This window comes from Gnatocerus cornutus, chromosome 8 (assembly GCF_029298725.1).
Source record: "Gnatocerus cornutus isolate USDA-ARS CGAHR chromosome 8, icGnaCorn1.1, whole genome shotgun sequence".
Taxonomy (NCBI): Eukaryota; Metazoa; Arthropoda; class Insecta; order Coleoptera; family Tenebrionidae; genus Gnatocerus; species Gnatocerus cornutus.
The window spans coordinates 14,242,660-14,260,985 of record NC_142240.1 but is presented as its reverse complement, the minus strand read 5'-3'; the positions used below and the strand labels follow the sequence as shown (position 1 = coordinate 14,260,985).

General features: G+C 33.8%; 4 protein-coding genes and 1 non-coding gene across 8 annotated transcripts; all 5 read right to left on the bottom strand.

Annotated features, from left to right (window-relative positions):
- Positions 1-2: 2 nt before the first annotated feature.
- Positions 3-6,400, bottom strand: LOC148170116 (UDP-glycosyltransferase UGT5-like). 2 transcript variants are annotated; one of them, XM_088043557.1, is made up of 5 exons: positions 6,136-6,400; positions 2,592-2,922; positions 2,044-2,544; positions 650-878; positions 3-524 (listed from the first exon to the last, which is right to left on the bottom strand). In XM_088043557.1, the coding sequence occupies exons 2-5, from the start codon at positions 2,919-2,921 to the stop codon at positions 7-9; spliced, it is 1,578 nt and encodes a 525-aa protein (XP_087899683.1). In that variant the 5' UTR covers position 2,922; positions 6,136-6,400; the 3' UTR covers positions 3-6. The 2 variants fall into 2 exon arrangements, with proteins under 2 accessions (XP_087899683.1, XP_087899684.1); XM_088043558.1 differs by lacking the exon at positions 6,136-6,400 and adding an exon at positions 4,556-4,610.
- TRNAQ-UUG (transfer RNA glutamine (anticodon UUG)) lies at positions 3,427-3,498 on the bottom strand. Its single transcript has one exon. It is a non-coding gene; the product is annotated as a tRNA-Gln (tRNA).
- Positions 6,401-10,244: 3,844 nt separating the features above from the next.
- On the bottom strand, positions 10,245-12,450 carry LOC148170115 (opsin-3-like). The gene is made up of 7 exons (XM_088044258.1): positions 12,289-12,450; positions 12,079-12,238; positions 11,838-12,033; positions 10,814-10,946; positions 10,534-10,764; positions 10,351-10,490; positions 10,245-10,302 (listed from the first exon to the last, which is right to left on the bottom strand). Exons 1-7 carry the CDS (start codon positions 12,448-12,450, stop codon positions 10,245-10,247), a joined length of 1,080 nt encoding a protein of 359 aa, XP_087900384.1.
- A 200-nt stretch (positions 12,451-12,650) lies between these two features.
- On the bottom strand, positions 12,651-15,480 carry LOC148170114 (uncharacterized). 2 transcript variants are annotated; one of them, XM_088043577.1, is made up of 4 exons: positions 15,370-15,480; positions 14,779-14,867; positions 14,445-14,642; positions 12,651-12,909 (listed from the first exon to the last, which is right to left on the bottom strand). In XM_088043577.1, the coding sequence occupies exons 1-4, from the start codon at positions 15,470-15,472 to the stop codon at positions 12,814-12,816; spliced, it is 486 nt and encodes a 161-aa protein (XP_087899703.1). In that variant the 5' UTR covers positions 15,473-15,480; the 3' UTR covers positions 12,651-12,813. The 2 variants fall into 2 exon arrangements, with proteins under 2 accessions (XP_087899703.1, XP_087899704.1); XM_088043578.1 differs by lacking the exon at positions 15,370-15,480 and adding an exon at positions 15,129-15,218.
- A 644-nt stretch (positions 15,481-16,124) lies between these two features.
- LOC148170113 (uncharacterized) lies at positions 16,125-18,103 on the bottom strand. Of its 2 annotated transcripts, none has more exons than XM_088043560.1 (5): positions 17,873-18,103; positions 17,644-17,827; positions 16,641-17,172; positions 16,424-16,595; positions 16,125-16,375 (listed from the first exon to the last, which is right to left on the bottom strand). In XM_088043560.1, the coding sequence occupies exons 1-5, from the start codon at positions 17,975-17,977 to the stop codon at positions 16,259-16,261; spliced, it is 1,110 nt and encodes a 369-aa protein (XP_087899686.1). In that variant the 5' UTR covers positions 17,978-18,103; the 3' UTR covers positions 16,125-16,258. The 2 variants fall into 2 exon arrangements, with proteins under 2 accessions (XP_087899686.1, XP_087899687.1); XM_088043561.1 differs by having other exon boundaries at positions 16,710-17,172; positions 17,873-18,100.
- Positions 18,104-18,326: the final 223 nt, after the last annotated feature.

Genomic DNA, 18,326 nt, shown 5'->3' with positions numbered 1-18,326 from the left:
TACTTGCTAATCTATTTTGATATTCTTTCTAAATAAATTAAAGCTCAAGCTGCCGGAAAGAATACTTACAAGTAATTTTAAAGCCATCTTCATCAAATACCAACTAACATACATACCACACAAAATAACAACAGCTACGTCTAATAAATAATATTGTATAATCCCCATGTTCTTAGCGGGGGATTGAAGATGAGGAGCTCCATTATGCCTCAGGACGTACTCCGTCCAATACACCGCTCTCTCAAGAGGCGTTTCTTTCTGATCCCTTAGAAGAAACTGTCTTCTTTTCACGTCATCCCGATACTTCGGATCGTGAATAACTTTTTTAATCGCCCACAGTAACGAATCTGCAGTAATAGTCGAAAGATCCAACTTCAAAGCATACCCATCAATTTCCGCCTTCGCGGCATTAGAATCGTGGTCACAAAAGACAGGCAAAGAGACAACAGGCACTCCATGGTACACAGTCTCAAACATACTCAATAACCCCCCATGAGTTACAAAAGCACGAATTTTGGGATGACCTGAAAAGTGATGATTTATTGCTTTCGCTACTTCTTATCTTGAAGTTGAAGTAGAAAGTAGATAAACAAAAGTCTTTTTTTAAGTTTATAGTGAAAGTGGAAGTAAATACTGGTGTAACTGTTACCTAAAATGTCTTGCTGAGGTAACCAGCGTCCAAGTTTCACATTGGCGGGAAGGTCGGGCATGTCTTCGTCGGCTTCGTATTTCCACAAGACGCGTTGGGGAAGTTTGCGGAAGACGCGCATTAACATTCTACGGAGATATTCAGGCATGTTGGCTGCTTTGACGGAAGAGCCCATGCTGAAGTAGATGAAGCCGGCGTCGCCGCTGCCTTTGATGAACTCTTCCAGGTCCTGCAGATAAAAAGTGACAGAAAGTTAATTGTGGATAACTTCCACTATTTTATAATTACTCAAACTTAATAGTATTTGACTTTTTTTAATTTATTTATAGACACAGGCATAATTTTCCAACGGTCTACGAAATCAAGCAATTTACAGGTTTTATGATTGCTGCAAGTTTTGTAATTAAAAACAAATTTTCCAATTTATCGGTAAAAGCTATGATTTCATGGGCTGCTATTTTATTATCTCAACCGATGAAAGTCATACAAAGACAAAATCTCAATTACAATCTAAAATAAAAATTCTCGGATGTCATGAGATGCAACTATTTTTCTGCTGAATTATTTTCTGTAAGCACAAAGTAAATTTTAATTAATAAATATAATAATTCTGCAATTCTGCTCGTGTCATGATGTCATAAATAATTACTGCTGTTATCGGGTAACAGAGACTGATTGTCTGCATTTCAAATCATGTTCTGCAACGAAACTTTCTTTTTATTCATCTTCGTGGAAACGCTGAGCAATAAACTCCAAGCTATCCTATTTTACAAATAATTATTAATATTACTCACTACTGGATAATTCATGTAATATCCGTGAAACAATCAGAAATATTAATAATTATTAATTTATGAGTTCATCGCCTTATCGAGATGTTTTGCAAACATAATGCAATCAATATTTTAATTCGATCAAATCTGCCAAAACCACATCACCGGCACTATCTATATTAAATGCGCACTTTTTAATTACTTCGCTTCAGTAATACAGGTATAAAAAACATTGTCCGGTGTCAATAAAAGCGAATAAATTTCATGAACAATATCGGAACAAATTAGTTCGCTGAAATTATATAACAGTGTGTTTATTTACAATTGGTTAGTATTGAGTATCAATACAATTTAATTAATGAAAGTGCGAGAACGGAAATTGGGAATACTGACTTTCAAATTTTGTAGGTGTAAAATTCGAATTAAACAATAAATTGTTGTTAAATTCCACGACATTATTTTTTGGTGTCAGTTCTATTGCTGTTGGTTTCATTCATTTTTCCATTTCATAAGCGATAATGTCAATGTTGCATGTCAGTGGCAGAAAAAAGATCTGTTTTAATTTCGTCATTTAAAACGTAATTAAGCGAATTACAACAGTGTTAATTTATAGGTACTCACATCTGGCAGTGCTTTGGCCCTCTTGCAATGTATACACGCAATTTCAGCCACATTTGGTAAATAAGGTCTAGGATACGAAACTGTGGCGTGCGCGTTTTGTAGAATAAAACTGACATTCCTGGAGATATCGTAAACCAAGGGAACTTGCTCTCCGAAGTGTTTTCTTACAACTCCTTGTACCATAGCCCGCACCGTAAAAGAATGTAAAGCATTCGCTGCTAAATGCCACATTGTGTTCATAGTCCTTTGAATTAAATTCATTGTATCTGTAAACGGTCTCGCGAGAAATGGTGTCACTGAATAAGGAGCTGGATTGCCAGCTAACGAAAGCGTTCCCGTGTAAAATCCAACTGTGTTGATATACATAAAAGGAACGTTGTAATAATTCACCATCCCCAAAGCACACTCTGGATATGCCCCATCGAGGATCAATAAATCAAACTTTTGTTTGGATAACAACAAGTCTTGAGTCTCAGGATCTGAAAGAAGGACATCACAAGCCTGAAATTGCCTTCCATTATTTTAAAAAGTGATAATTGGAAAAATACCTCATAAGGGTATCTGATCATGTCGATCGGATGCACAGGCTCCTCGCCTCTGATCTTCGCACCCACCAAGTCCCAATTAGTGAAATTCTTCACGTAGAAAACAAAACTTGTCGGTGTGATTTCCTCTAATCCAGGCAATAAAAAGTCTGAAGGGAAGGCGCTGATGAAGGTGATGTTGTGACCTCTGGGAATAAGTCCTCGGGCCAATTCCAAGAAGGGAATTTTATGAGACTTTGTCCCACCCATCGTTACCATCAATATGTTGGCGCAGGTACAGACGTTTATCACAGCCAGAACGGTTGTCATTAACGATAACCTTCTAATGTCCATTCTGGAAAAGAAGCGAGGAAGTTACATAAATTGTTGACAAGAAACATTTTCTCTGTTTACGAAGACGTGTGCTCATACAAGACTCTTTTTTACTGATTAATTTGACCAACTTTCTCTTTCGGTCAAGGTCGAATAAGATTTTTTCCATTGATTTAATTGACCGTAAAATGAAAATTTAAATTAAGGGTCTTGTAGTTCGGTTTCTCCAAATTAATGCGTCTTACAACATCATCCGGACGACACATGGTTAAACACGTGGAGCCGAAAAATCACTCTCAAAGTCTCAAATAAAAACAGTTTGTGGTAAACCTGCATAGCAAAAGAAACTGCATGAAGTTATAATGAAATAATATGGAAAGTGGATCGAATTTCAAGTTACGTAACATTAATAAGAAATCCCGCTTAAACAGGTAAAGGTTTTATAAGTATTTATTTCTGTATTAAGTGTAATAATTAATTCAATTAAATGGAATGTAATGGTGTCGCTTTAATGGCGAAAAAAAAGAGGTCCCACCGAGATTTGAACTCGGATCGCTGGATTCAAAGTCCAGAGTGCTAACCATTACACCATGGGACCAGTTGGTGAGCGGCTAGAAGCGCCGGTATTTTTGCAGCAGGGTGGTTTTATCTTGGTCAATGGAAAGAAAATTTTTATTTTAGGCCTAATTAGCAATTTTTATATTTTATTATTACACGTTCGATTTATAATTTTATTTCGACTATTTGCTATTATTTTTTAACTGATTCAATGATAAATAAAAATTCTGCTTAAAAAAAATGTAATACCTTAGAATTTTAAATAAAAAGCATATTCAATTTCTGACTACATTTTTTCTGATCTCTTTAATTTCTAAGGTTTCAAACAGAACCAAAATTGTTTTAGAAATTCCAATTTTTTTCCTAGTTTTTAGAATATTATTTCGTATATTTTGACTTTCTGAAGTTGAAAACATTTAGTTTCTGTCATTTTGTTGTTATGTTTTATTAATTATTACAAATTATAATAAAATTTGCAAATTGTAATTTTAGATTTAATTATAAAATTCCAATTATTGTATTTTTACTTTTTAATTATCAAATCTTAAATTCCTGTTTCGAAAATTTCTAAAATTGCTTGAACAAGATTTTCCAAAATATTGACAATAAGAAAGTAAGTAATAATTATTAGTTTATAATTGTAAATATCTTATGATTTGATTTTACCGGTTTTAATTTGCATTACTGGCCGTTTACACAATAATATAATCGAAATTAAGTTAATCTCGCAACTAATTTAACGATTCCTGACATTTGATTGGCGGAGAAACGATTACATGTCACTTTGACATGATGTTAAGTATTTAATCGAAATTAAAGCTTTTGTAAACCGGCCTTAAACGTCTAGAATTTAATTCTCACCCAACTTTATCCCCTTTTGCTACATCAAAAATGAAATTAAAAACATGTCAAGACGATGCTTTTCCCAACCTTCTCCAAGTTGGGGCTCTTGAGCAAATTTATAGCTTTGCAAAACAGGAGAATTAGATTAAAAAACACAGCTGTAACACATAATGTAATAGACGTAAACACGTAATTTATCCGAAGGAAAGTAAACCTCGCGTTTGATTTAAAATTTCCTGAAGTAATGCACGTACCAATGAGCTGATAAATCACGATTGCATTTTTACAACTACATCTGTCTCTTGCAACATTTTTCAGACAACAGTCATAGCGCAAAAGTTTATTAATTATGTCTCTGCGTATCACGAGACTTTATTGTTTGTTATTATCTATATTGGGACTTAATGTTGTATTAAAATTCTGTTCACCAACCGAATAGAACAACCAGTAAACAACAAGAAAATTCCAGAGCTCAATAAAATTTAAGAAATATAATTATGATTAATAAAGACAAACAAGTTGGTTTCAAAATACCTGACACTCTAGTTATTATTATTCGACCTCCAGATTTCCAGATTTGTCACCTATTGAGGGAATATGGCACAAGAAGTGCGTCACGGATGGTGAAATCTTAATGTAACTTTTATTAATAAGCAATAAGACAAATATTGTGGAAACAAAATTTACATTAGTAGATTGTTATTACCAACTGAATTTAAGTTTAGAGAACCGAAGCATTTTCTCTGTCCAAAAAAGTGTCATTGTTCTTGTAATTTTCTATAGTTATGGTCGGTTGTTCTGCAAGAAAGTATTTTTGATCCAAAATAACACGTTAAGAGAACTACCTTTCCGGAATAAATTCATTGCATGTTACCCGCATTTTTCTCAGTTTAAACTTCCTGTGAAAAGCTAGAAAATCAACAAAACTGTAGCTATTACGTAATTAGCATAGCCGTAAAAGTCTTTAAGGAACACTGTTAAATCAATTTACTGGAGAGATTTCATTGCTTCAGTTAAGATAGAGGTAAAAATTCGAAGCTCTATGCTAATTCTACCTCTTGTACATTAGAAGGCTCTAAGAACGATTTTCTAAATCCCTAAGTGTTAATTACGATTGCGTGTCGTATAATGATGGTTATTATCACAGTTTACTTCGCTTAAACTGTTTTGATCTTGGATTATCAAGCTCTAAAAGTCCCGTAATTTAATTGCCGAGTGCAACGAACAATTTCCGTGCTTTTTTAATAGGAATTAGCTCGCGGTGCGCGGACAAGGCTATCCTGTCACCAACACACCCCTTGGAAAACCTACCCACAACAACGAAAGAAAGATTCAAACACGTGCGAAAAGAAAGTTGTTGTAACGCGGTTATATAAACACAAAATCGATTAAGAAGGCAACAATTTTACTACGAATACCAGTGACGTATTAATTAAAAAGTGCAAGTGAGTGATAGTGAAAGATGCTGGCGGGCTCTTTCGCAACTGGGATAAATGTCGTCCGCAGATGAAGAAAATCTCTCTTTGTTCCGCTACTTTCTACAGTGTTTATTCGATAATTTTTCACTTGTAACGAAAATTCAACCACTGAAACAAATTAATTTAACGTGGCGACGAGCTAATTAAATTCCACTCGTTGTGGGGTGTCATACTCGGAAGTCGTTACTACCGAAATAGGCAAGTTGTGTACTTCATCGAATAGCTGCATAATTTAATAGTTGGATAATTAAACTGTTCTTTGTGCAACGAAGAAGGTTAACCGAAAATTAACATTGACATTGACCGGGGCCGCGCTAAAGCTCGAGCTTTTTAATTTTTCACTACTTCGGACTTACTTTTGTTTTTTTGTTGTATTGTATCCTTTAACAAGTGGCGTGCCGTTGCAGCTCAACACATAATAAAGATTCAACACTGGAGAACACTGGAACCCCGAGCACGATTTTTCATGTTGATGTTTGTGCGGTTGTGTGGAACATAAGTAATAGTTGCAGTACCAGAAAGTAAACTGAATACTAGCTGGTTACAGCCGAACGATGTTGAAAGTGGAGGAGAAATGGTAATGGTACTGCTTTAGTAGCATCTCATGACCAGTCACACCGATTGGATCGTATTTCATAATGTTTGTTACTTGTCAAATTTGGTCAGGAAATTACCAAAAACACACAAGTGGTGTTTAATGAGTGCCAACATTAAAAGAAACAATTTCCTTTGTGATAAAAATCTGCCATTATATTCCATGCAAATTTCCTGTTTTTTGATACAGTTTTATCACTCAGATGTGTAATTTATTTTTAATGATTTTCATCAAGCTGCGTCACGTGAATGAAATTGAGCAAACCTGAAAGTAGTAAAACGACTTGTGAACGTGTCTACCTATTTATTGTCAAAAATTTTGCCGAGCCCATTCTAAGAACAAAATTTCGCATGTTGGGTTTGTTTACTGCATAATTTATTTATGGATTACTTACTCGCGTCTAATTTATTTTTCCAGAAGTATTTTCTCCAATTTAAAACTTTTTACGATGCACAAAAATCCCCGGGTTTTAATTAAAGTTTCACTTAGCTTTCTTGTACACGTGTAAATTATTTTTGAGCCCGACACGGTCTGAACAAGTTTACAACAAAAAACCTTTTGAGGTAAATCTGGACAATTTTTTTTTAAATTGTGTTAATACTATTCTAGTCGCATCTTCATAAACACACAAATCATTATCACATGTAATTGATATTTAAAAGTGAATAAATTACAATAAATCAAATTTTGTAACTTTACAAGGTTTTTGGTTGTTGGATGAACTTACACTGAATTTAACTTAACTTTCAAATCAAGTTTGATCGTAAATTTAAATATCTCGCTGTTTAAGCTATAAATGCATGCTTTAATGTAGGTAATGAGAATATAATATTAAGCGGTAACTAGCGTCGCTCATTTCTGTACTATTTTTGCTAATTAGTTTAATTTTTCTGGATTCTTATTACCTGCGTTTGGAATGGTAGCCCTGCTGTCTGTAGACAATTTTAATTATACATTTTTTCCGAAAGTTAAATTGAGTGGATTAGGTTAATTTGTAGTCAAGTGATCGAAATTAAAGACAACTTTGAAGGATTAAAGTAATTTGAAATTTTATATGTTTAATATTATGTAGTTTTAAATTCATTTTTAGAATTAAATTTTTGCAGTTTTAATTATAATTAACTATTATTAATTAAAACATAACATTATTCATAATTAAAGAGCAGAAAGTAAGAATTATTAAAATTACACAATTTAACTGTGATACTTTAGACAATTACTATTATTAATAATTGTTTTTTAAATGTATGTTTCTAAGAGCAATTTTTTGTATTTTTTTATTTAACGTTTGTTAATTCGAGCGCTATAGCAATCTAAATTCGTTTTTAAATTTTTTATTAATTGTAATAAATCCCAAAAATAAAAAGTAAAAGTCATAGATTTTAGATTGTTTTTTAAGACAAATTAAAAATTGCATTATTTTTTCCAAAAATTCGTAACTACATATTACAAATTTAATGCCATCCCAATAAAATTTATGGAGAGTACTATTTCTCAATTGTTTATTAACTGTGTTAAATCGTAAAATTCTAAAGTAAGAGACATAGATTCTAGAAATTTTTATTTTTCAGACTAACCAAGAATTGCCACATTGTTTTAAAAATATGTATCGCTGATAATTGTAGTGCCATAGCCATCAGATTTGCGGAGGATTCTATTTTTGAGTTGTTCATTCACTGTCCAAAAAAATTAACTCTGATAATTCAAGTGTCATGAAAATCAAATTTGTGGAGGTTTCTATTCTTGAATTGTTTAGTAACTGTGTTAAATTGCAAAATTATAAAGCAAGAGACTCAGATTTTAGAAAATCTTACTAACATTTTCATCCAAAAATTGTAACTTTGACAATTTTAGTGCTATAGCAATTGAATTTAGTAAACTTTTGAGTTGTTTGTTGACTGTACTAAATTCCAAAATTATAAAGCAAAAACACAGATTTTAGAAATTATTATTTATACGGCTAGCCAAAACTCAAACATTGTTTCTAAAAAATCTTAACTCTGATATAATTTTACTATGACTACATTACTATTTTTCAGTTGTTTATTAACTGTGTTAAATCTCAAAATTATAAACCAAAAGACACAAATTTTAGAAATTTTAATTTTTAGGCTGACAAAAAATTTCAACTTTTTGTCTAAAAATTTTTAACTCTGATAATTTTAATCTCATGACAATTAAATTTTGGGAGGTTACTAATTTTGGGTTGCTTATTAACTGTGATAAATCTAAAAATTATAAAGCAAAAGACACAGATTCAAGAAATTTTTATTGTTCAGTTTGACCAAAAATTCCAATTTTTATATAAATTCGTAATTCTGACAATTTTAACACTAAAGCAATATTTTTTAGAGAGGCTACAAATTCTAAAGTTTATCCAGATTTAGATTTTTCACATCTTTAGGTTCTCCTCAGCTTCTAAAGCAATGTCTGAATGCCAACTTCAGACTTCGAGTTCACTAACACTTTATAGATACTTTCGGTTTTTTAAAAGCAGGTAGAAAATGTAAAATAACAATTAAATCACTTGTTTAAACGCCTTTAATTGAAATAATTATCACAAATTAAAATAAATAAAATCCGCTCTTTAATTATAATAAATAATTATGTGCACGTTTACAATAATAAATTGACTTGTAGACTCTCATGTCATAGAATAATGACATTACAGCTAATTAAACTATCGCCTCATTCTAACTAAGCAGTTATTACTCCAAGTTATTGTATTAGTTCCTATTACATCACAATAATAAGGAAACAACCTCCTCGATGAGGTCAAGACAACTAATACTGGTACCCTTGAAGAGAAATTTTGAAAGTTGGTAGTCAATTTAATGTGTAAAAGTTTGTTTAATAACCATCGATAACAATCAGTTCTCCAAGATCCACTCGACGAATCCTTGTCCCAGCTTCCATTTCGTTGACCAACGATCAATTATGAAACGTCTCATTGGAATCGGTATAAAAATTGTGCAATTCAACTTCTCTTGAACAGGTGCTTGCGAAATTTCGCTAGAAGTTGTTCCGCGCCAATACTAAAACTCAAAAAATCCCGTGTTTGTTTCGGAAAATGTGTGTCAGATTTAACATACTCAACTTTCAAAGTACCTTCATGTTCAGTGAGTGTAATTATTGTGATCTAATTTGCAAATATTGCCGGAGGTAAAACCGTATTGTGCAACCCAAATCATATGCATAAAATTTATTAATTACAGCCGAACTTAAATCTGGGGTCACCAAGGTTCGGTTAACCATTTGCAAGCCTTTCCTAGCAGTGTCAACAACGCAATTGACCGCGGATTTTTTTATGCGACGGTAATTAACTCTAAACGTGATTTTTTTTTAAATCTAAATTTTCGGAACAACAAAACTCGTCAGAGAACAGGTACGAGAGAAAGTAAAGTGAAAATTCGTTCAATATCGTGAATATACCCATAATTTATAAGTGATAATTTTCAAATATTGCTAGAGTTACGACTTCCTAATATTATTTCCAATTATTGGGGCTCTTTCGATTGGTTGCTCCTTTCTGTTTTCATTTCAAAATTCGCATTATTACCGTGGAGAATTTTCTTGGAATAATGTTGCGCGCGAAAGGGAAAGTACGGGAATACCTAGACCGAATTGTAGCATTTCTCAAAAAAATTCGAACGAGTTACATAACGTTTCGTCTCCACCTTGAAGGAGCCAATTTTCTGCAGCTTTGTTCATTATGCAGATGTTCTTTAATTTACATCCAAGAGAAATTTTAACCTGAGACTATAAAGAATCGGTTTTATGGGATGGCACAAGTTGTAATAAATTAGTCCAAACGCAACTTCTTGTAATAAAAATTGTCCTTGCTGTGAACATGTTTTTTTACACGAAAACTTATTGTAGTAAAAGACATGCAACTAATTTATTATATTGTGAAAACTTAATTATTTTTCTATGAAAATTGTACACAATGAGTTGTTAAAAACCACAAGTTTTTTACGCGATGGTAACCTCCGACTCTGCATCCTTATAATTCTTTTTGTTTTTTCTAGAATTATTTGCCACCTCCATCTCCATAGAGTTCCCCAGAGCATCCCTCAAACTCTCGTTTTTCCACGTTTCTCTCCACGTTTGCTGGAACTAAACCAAAAATCAATCTGTCCTAACTAAGTCTCTTTCATACTTGCACATTTAATCCAATATAAATGATTGGATTATAGCAAATGCTGCTTTTTGCCAGTAAAGCCGGAATAATAGCGATTCCAGGAGTAACAAACGACGCATCCCCAAACTGAATAATTAGCGCTAAAATTGCATAAGGAGACCACGCTACTAAAAACGCCCCAATCATTATCAAGACCATGTAAGCAACTTTTCGTTCAGCTTTTGTAACTTGACCCGTCTTGAAAGCGCTCTGAAATCAATAGATATTAAATTGAATTCTTGGGGAGAAATATTCCTACTTGTCTCATCCTGAAAATAATATTTGCATAGCTGAGGGTTATAATGGTGAGAGGCAGAAAAAGGCCGAAGATGAAGAGGTACATAATGTAAGTCATCGAGTTTGTGGATTTTTCTTCCCAATTTACGGAGCAGCTGCAACAAAAATTGCTAATAAATAACAGACACGTATTTGTTAATGTTTGCTTTTAACTATCACCGGATTTAATGATCGTGAAAGCTTGAATCGTTAAATGCCTTTGTGGAATTCAATTTTTCAGGTGGTAATAAGTTAAGGTAATTAAAGGAAGGAATTGACAGAGTGAACGTGAATTTGCAATTCGACTGTACCGTTCGTATTATTACATTGTTTGATAATTCTGAATAATTAATTTAGCACATTTCAGAGACACGTATTAAAACAGCTTTTTGTTGCAAACTTTGTTTCAAAGTATTGAGAGCAAAGTTTTACTTAAGACCACAGTTATTCCGACATTCTAAATATTTCTGAACTCTTGTGTATAAACAAAAGAATCTAAAAACTTTTGGACAAATGTTAAGATTCGGATTTTAACAATTGTGGCAGATAATTAAAAGTAGTAAGGAGATTAAAAAGCTCTGAATTTCTGGGGACTCAAAAAAGTTTCTACACATGGCAGAGATTTCAAAATAATTTTTGATAATTCTAAATAAAACCTAGAATATTTATATTTATCGTATTTCTAAAATTTCAGTTTCTAAACACGCTTTTTAAAAGAAAAAAACAAGTTTGTTAAAGATCCTAAACATTTAAGAGATTTTAGAGAAAATTTATTAAAAAATTATAGAAAAGTTAGTTTAAATTTGTTTTTTTACGATTTAAAAAATATAAATTCAAATCAATGTTGCGACTTACAGTTTTCTGCATTGAACAGTGCACACCTAATAGAATATCTGGTTGCATAAGCCAGATAAAAAGTATCGGAAACGAACGACTTGTGACGGAAAAAAAAAAGATTTAAAGATATAACATAAAAAATTTCCCCAAAATATTCTTCTCCTACTTACCTAATATCGGCGGCTTCGTTCACATATTCGCCCCATCCAAATAGAGGAGGTGTCGTCAAACTAATAGAATAAACCCAAATTACCACCACCATAATATACGCGCTTTTAAAATTCAAAATGTTGCTCCGAAAGGGCCGAGCAATTATTAAATATCGTTCAAATGCAAGCACGGTCAGAGTTGTGATTGATGTTATACCTAAAATCTGTGTATTTTTCTGACCAAATATTACCACAAGCTTACCCAAAAGCGACATGATAAACCCGTAAAAAATGCAGCCACTTCTCCCAAAAATCCACCTGTAATTAAGAGCTGAGATAAAAGTCCACGGATTTCCTAAAATAGAAACTAAAAAATCGCTGACTACTAAATTAAAAAGGATGATATTGAGAGGAGTCCACAACTACAAAACTCGAGGTAAGAAGGAATACAAGCGAAGTTTAAATTCCTCACCTGTTTTTCCTTCCACATAAATAGAATCACTGATAAATTTAAGGAGAAACCGAAAAATCCAATAAGGAAGAGAATACAAGCAACGGCGATGTAACTTTCAGCGGAAATTAACAATACTGAAGAAAAGTTTGAGTTGTTTGTTGATAAATTAAATTCCGTCATGCGGATTCTAAGTTAAATTAAATTGAACTTAAACACTGACTTCAATACGATTGTTTCATTTAAAATGTATTCATCTGTCGCAGATGAAAAGCTGCATCTAACTGAAATCGCTATATCAAATTAATTTTGGTGGATGGATCGCGTCGACTCAGATATTGAGTTCTTGAACGACGAGGAAGTATTTTTTACGCAGTACAATGTTAAAGAGAACACAATTTTTATTTCACATCAAAGGACACAATCTCCGGACGAACAAATCAGTTAAGACTTCCGAGTAATTTTTTAATAACAACTGAAAAATTTTATAACAAATTTCTAAGTGTCTACTCCTAAGTTAACTTCATTTACAAAAGTCCCTAGCTTTCAGGATGTTGCACTGGCCTCCGGATTGTTTTTCTTCGCCTGTGTGAAAGGACTCGTTATCAGTTTCGCAACATTCTGTAAGACGTTGATGGGAATCTGAAACAATAAAGTGTTGTAACCTATTGGATTGTGTTAATAGTAGTTTCCGATTATTACAAGTTGAAGTAAAGTGGAGGATTACAGTTAAGTGGAGGATAATATATGCATGTATGTAGGCAAATCCTGTAACTCAGTTAGCGCCAGCGGTTACAAACTTTGGAAAATCCATAATTTAGCACAAGTGCATGTGTCAAAGTTTACCTAGAGTTAATTTAACATTATGCAGTTGGGCTGAAGTTGGCGCACTTTGTTGGGTTGCAAAGAAAAAAATGTTAAAAGCAAGGATGCGACTTTTGGATTTAGTCTCTGCTTTCTCGGACTTCGGATTTCGAGGACATCCTTTATTTCAGATTTGTGGTTTTTGAAGGCATTATTGTAATTCCAAGATTTTTTAATTTCAGATTCTTTCCGTGAAGTTTTTTTTAAATTCCAAAATTTTTATATTCGTAAATTGTTTGTATTATTTATCTTCGTAGCACTAGAAACTATTTTTTGTTGGTTTCTTTATCTTCTTCAAATTCTTCATATTTTCAGCAATCCTTCGAATTTTTTTAGATATTTAGATTTTTTTAGAAGAAAAACTTGAATTTTTTGTATTGCATTTCTTGGTTCTGTTAGTTCTTCTATGTTTTTTAAATTATTTACACTTTCTGTTCAATCTGTGAGGATCTTTTTTGTATAGATTTTAAGGATTTTTGGGAACCTTGCTGTTTTATTTCATTTTTTAGTTTCTGTTTTCTTCACATCGTTTAACGACTTGTTCTAAATTTGGTCTAAAATTTTTAGATTATCTTGATACTTTAGAATTTCTTGGACCATTTGTGCAGTGTATTTAGTTTTTTTAATTTTTTGGAACTTTTTAGGCGTCCTTAACTGTCTTAATTTGTTTCAATAACTACATTTTGAATGGTTTCAATAATAATAATTCTTTTTATTCTTGGTCTTGACTAAATTTTATTGGTTTTCCATTTAATTTTGTAGATGAAATTGTTATTGAATTTCTTTTTAGAATTACACAAAATTTGAAACAAATTTTTGAAATTCATTTGAACGGACGCCAAGTTAAAACTTTGTTGAAAAAATGTTTTTAGCTCAAAACCCTCAATTTAACAGAGAGTGGTAACTGGCAATACAAATTTGCTTGCAATGTGTAAACAGCGAATTTCTGTGCCAATTACACTTTACAATGTAGACATGAAAGTACTTTGTCCTGCAAAAAATCAAACGGCAAAACAGAAAATAACTTTTCGCGTCTGTTTGGTTCATCAAGAACCGATTGGAAATGCGTCGCAAAGTTTAATGGAAAATACCATCGCAGTCAGGGTCCACTATTTTACGTAACAGGAAAATGAATCACCGAAATTAATGAACGGTTATAAACTCGAACTCGGAAATGATAAAATTTGCACAAATTGCCTGGTCACAACGAAACTATCATGATTTCCGGATTATCTGCAACCGATTAGTCAAGCCATGTCACTACTAAACTTTCAATTAAATTTTCCGTTTCATTAATCTCTTCCTCAACTTACTTGAAAGATGTCGTCGATAAATCGCGCAAACATTGATCCCGCTCGCTGTGGATGGAATCCCGTGTTTGGCGGCTGCTCTGGAATTTCAGCTCCTGTTGTAATACCAGTTATCTCAACCGTTGCACCGTCTTGCTTTGCATTTTCCTCATTTTTTTTATCGGGGCCCACCACATTGGCGGCTACGTCATTTACGGTTGCCTAAACATGGAGATAAGTTTTCATATCAGGAGAAAGTTGCTTCTTAAAATGTTGAAGATTTACTCTCTTCATGTCAACACGCAACTTTGTTGCTAAAGTTGCTTTTTCTGGTTGAAATTTCAAGAAAGTATCTTACCTTATCTAATTGATCATTTGTTGCAGGTTTGGCTATTGCAGTGGTTAATGCAAGACAACAGAAAATCACGAGGGTGTTGGCCATTCTTTCTGGAAAAAAATTACTTTCATTTGGCCTTGCATTACTGATCACGATGCATACAGTTAATCTTATGCATTTTTCATCACTAATAATATCTATCTTACTAACAGTATACAATAAAAGCGATTGTGTCACGTCATTGTTTCGAAACATCGCATAAAGCTCTCAGTGACGCATTGTAAAATTCTCAATTATCAACTTTTATTCTAAGAAAAATACAATTTAGAAAGTGAGTTATGTAAATAAATTTTTTATTCGGTCACTCTTACCTCTGCTGATTACACAAATTTGTGTGACTTGCATCGAGGATGACACTAAACAGACTTCCAACAAAAGTCCTCGACTAATTAAATTTAGATTAAACTTAATAACGCCAATTACATTTTCATGCGTTACGCTTTATTGCTTACCATTAATGAGACTACAACACGACATACTAAATTAATTGGACACGACAATCAACTCAAATTCGGCCTGACAATTGCATTTTAATTAAAACAAGGAACTTACCTTTTATTGCTAAACAGTGATCACTCGACTGCTGTGTTACAAATTCACAACGTTTATGAGTTTCTAGTCTGACCCAACGTTGAGTTCTCCTTCCATGGATCATACACTTTCCGTTAGTTCCACTGACAACAAACGGAGTTTTTCTTGGTAAATAAAGAGTTCACTTGTGTCATTACTTATTAGGTGGACAAAAAGAAGTATTTTATGAGTTTTACCGCGACAAGGAGAAGAGGAAACACAGCTTCTATCGTTGATGGACTATTTCCGTTACGTGGAATTTTGTTAATGGTAATGAACTGGACAAAAATAAAAGAGATTTGTTTATGCGAGCGCTCAAACGAAGAATTTTGAGTAATAAATTATTTGAAAAATTAACATTCTGCGCAGTTGTGATTCCGCTAAGAGAAAGTGTTTAATAAATAAATAAAATAATTCAAGGAGATTATTTGTGGATGTTTCAGAACAATTAAATTTGTAATTTGGGAACATAATTTGGAAAGAGTTTAGAATTACAATGCAGAATTTCTGAATGACAAAATTTAGAATCCAAAAATTCAGTTTAACATTACATAAATTTGATAAACGACTTTTAATGTCGGGCGTTGGAAGCTAAACTCTTACAATTTGTTCCAAAATACATTAAAAAAAACTTCTTAAGTAATATCCAGGGCCTTAATCTTACAATTAGAACCTGCTAGACTAAAAATGATTTAGAGTTTGAGATGTCTTTAGAAATTAATCCAATAAAAGTCGTATTTCTTTGATACAATGTAATGTTTAAATTAAACAGAGAATCGTTTTGTGTAAAAGTGTAAATAAATACATGAGTATTCCAATTGAGAAATTTTCTGAGTTCTGATAATATCAGTTTGTATCACATTTTCGTTCTTCAATATCCGACACCGCCTCCAACTCCAACCGATTTGGATACAGCTACAGATCCTCCAAATCCTCCAGCAATGCCACTAACTAACTTATTGACAGCTCCCAGGGTTGAAATTGGAATCTGCAACGAATTATCAAATCCTGGATCAAAAAGGTGTGATGTACTTACATTGAAAATGTTATCAAAAAGTCTGCTGTCTACGGTTTTAGAAACTGAGTAACCTGCAGCTGCGCCGCCTCCTCCACCGCCTCCTCCTCCAAAACCGCCACCGTATCCTCCTCCCCATCCTCCGCCAAATCCAAATCCACCTCCACCTCCACCGGCGCCAGCGCCTCCAGAACTGTAAAAATAAATAACTGTTGCAAACTATACTTTTCCTACTTACACAGTCTTGTAGCGAATTCGACTGTGAACGTGAGGGCGATGCGTATGTATTTTAGTTTTTTGAACATACGTGACAGGTGCGATTTCAGCTTCACTGGCATAAGCAACTTTAGCCGGTGCATCAACTGTCTTTTCAATGATGGTAGGTTCGGCAGGGACTCTGATTCTCTTTTCAATAGTTGTAGGAACTCTGATTGTCTTTTCAACGTAGGAAGGAACTTGTACAGTTTTTTCAACGTAGTTTGGAATTACAGTGCGTTCAATGTATGTAGTTTGTGGTTTTGGTTGTTCTTGGATGACTTCGACCTCTTTGTGGACTACTGGGGCGGAAACTGAGGTTTTAAATTTAGCAGCGGCCACAACGGGAGCTGGTTGAACAATTTTTGTGATGTGGGTTTCAACACCACCTGAGCTTGCTCCAGCGTAGGATTTACCCACGGACCCGTAGGCTCCTGATGATCCTGCCAGTCCAGCGCCGGCGGAAACGCCCCCTCCTGCTGTGGCTCCGGCGTAGAGCCCACCAGCCGCCCGGCCTAAAAGTAGAACAGTTGAGATAATAAACAAAGTGACAAATCTTCAATTTCACGCTTAGTAATTTTGATACTATGCGATTATTTTAAGACACTTTCAGTGTAACGGACTTTGATATTCTATCAGACTTTGTAACCGTAATAATTGTCTGGAAAGTTTTAATATGATAGAATTACTTAAAAGACCGTTAATAGCATAGGACGGGTTCAAAGAATGAAACGTAGACAAAACGCCCTTTGATACTGAGGAGAATAAAAAACATAACAGAAATAACAAAATCCTTCTTTCTTACAACCGCAAACTAACACAATGTCGCTACTGTACAATTCATGACATTTACTCCAAAGTTTCGACCTCTGAATCCTTCGGCATCTGCGTCGTGGGTACTTCCTGTGCCTGCGGCACAAAGCCCCCAAACAAATTCAAAGGATCCATGCTCCTAGCATAATAATAATGATAACCAGCTGCATTACCGCCTCCATCAACTGCTCCTCCAAGTCCAGCTCCAGCGCTTTGTCCATTAGGAGTCCCAGCTTCTGCGTGGAGACCTCCATCAGCTGCATCTCCGGTTAAAAGTCCGCCAAGACCTGCAGAAGCGTGGTATCCACCGAAGTTAACACCGACACCGCCATTGTCGAAGGAAATCAATGGTTTTACCTAAAAGAAATTTCGTAGGACGAGTTAAAAAAAAATGGGACTTACAGCAGCGCCGCTAAAACTTCCAGAAAAAGCAGCAGAACCACCATGGGTTGGTAGCGCGGTGATGATTACCGGCAGCAGTAAAGTTGCGTGCAAAATCAGCCACATCTTTCTGAAAATTTAAGTTGTGTGTAAAATCTTGCGGTCGGACGTGCAATGCGTATGTACAGCGTGTTTTTTTGCTTTAATACTATTCCAAGGATCAACGGGCAATTTATAAGTACCACATTTGTTTATGAATCACGCATGTACTTTGAAAGAAAAATTCCGACGACAGCAAACTGGATTTATGAAATTTTTACAAATTGTTGATTTCACCGGAGATACAAGTTTTTTCAACTCGTGATTTATGGGGTCTAATTATATTAATCTGCGCTCATCTTCACGCACGTCAGGATTATTATTTCGCAGTTTTTGTTAGACTTCTTATACATTTTAATGAGACAAAGAGTATCAA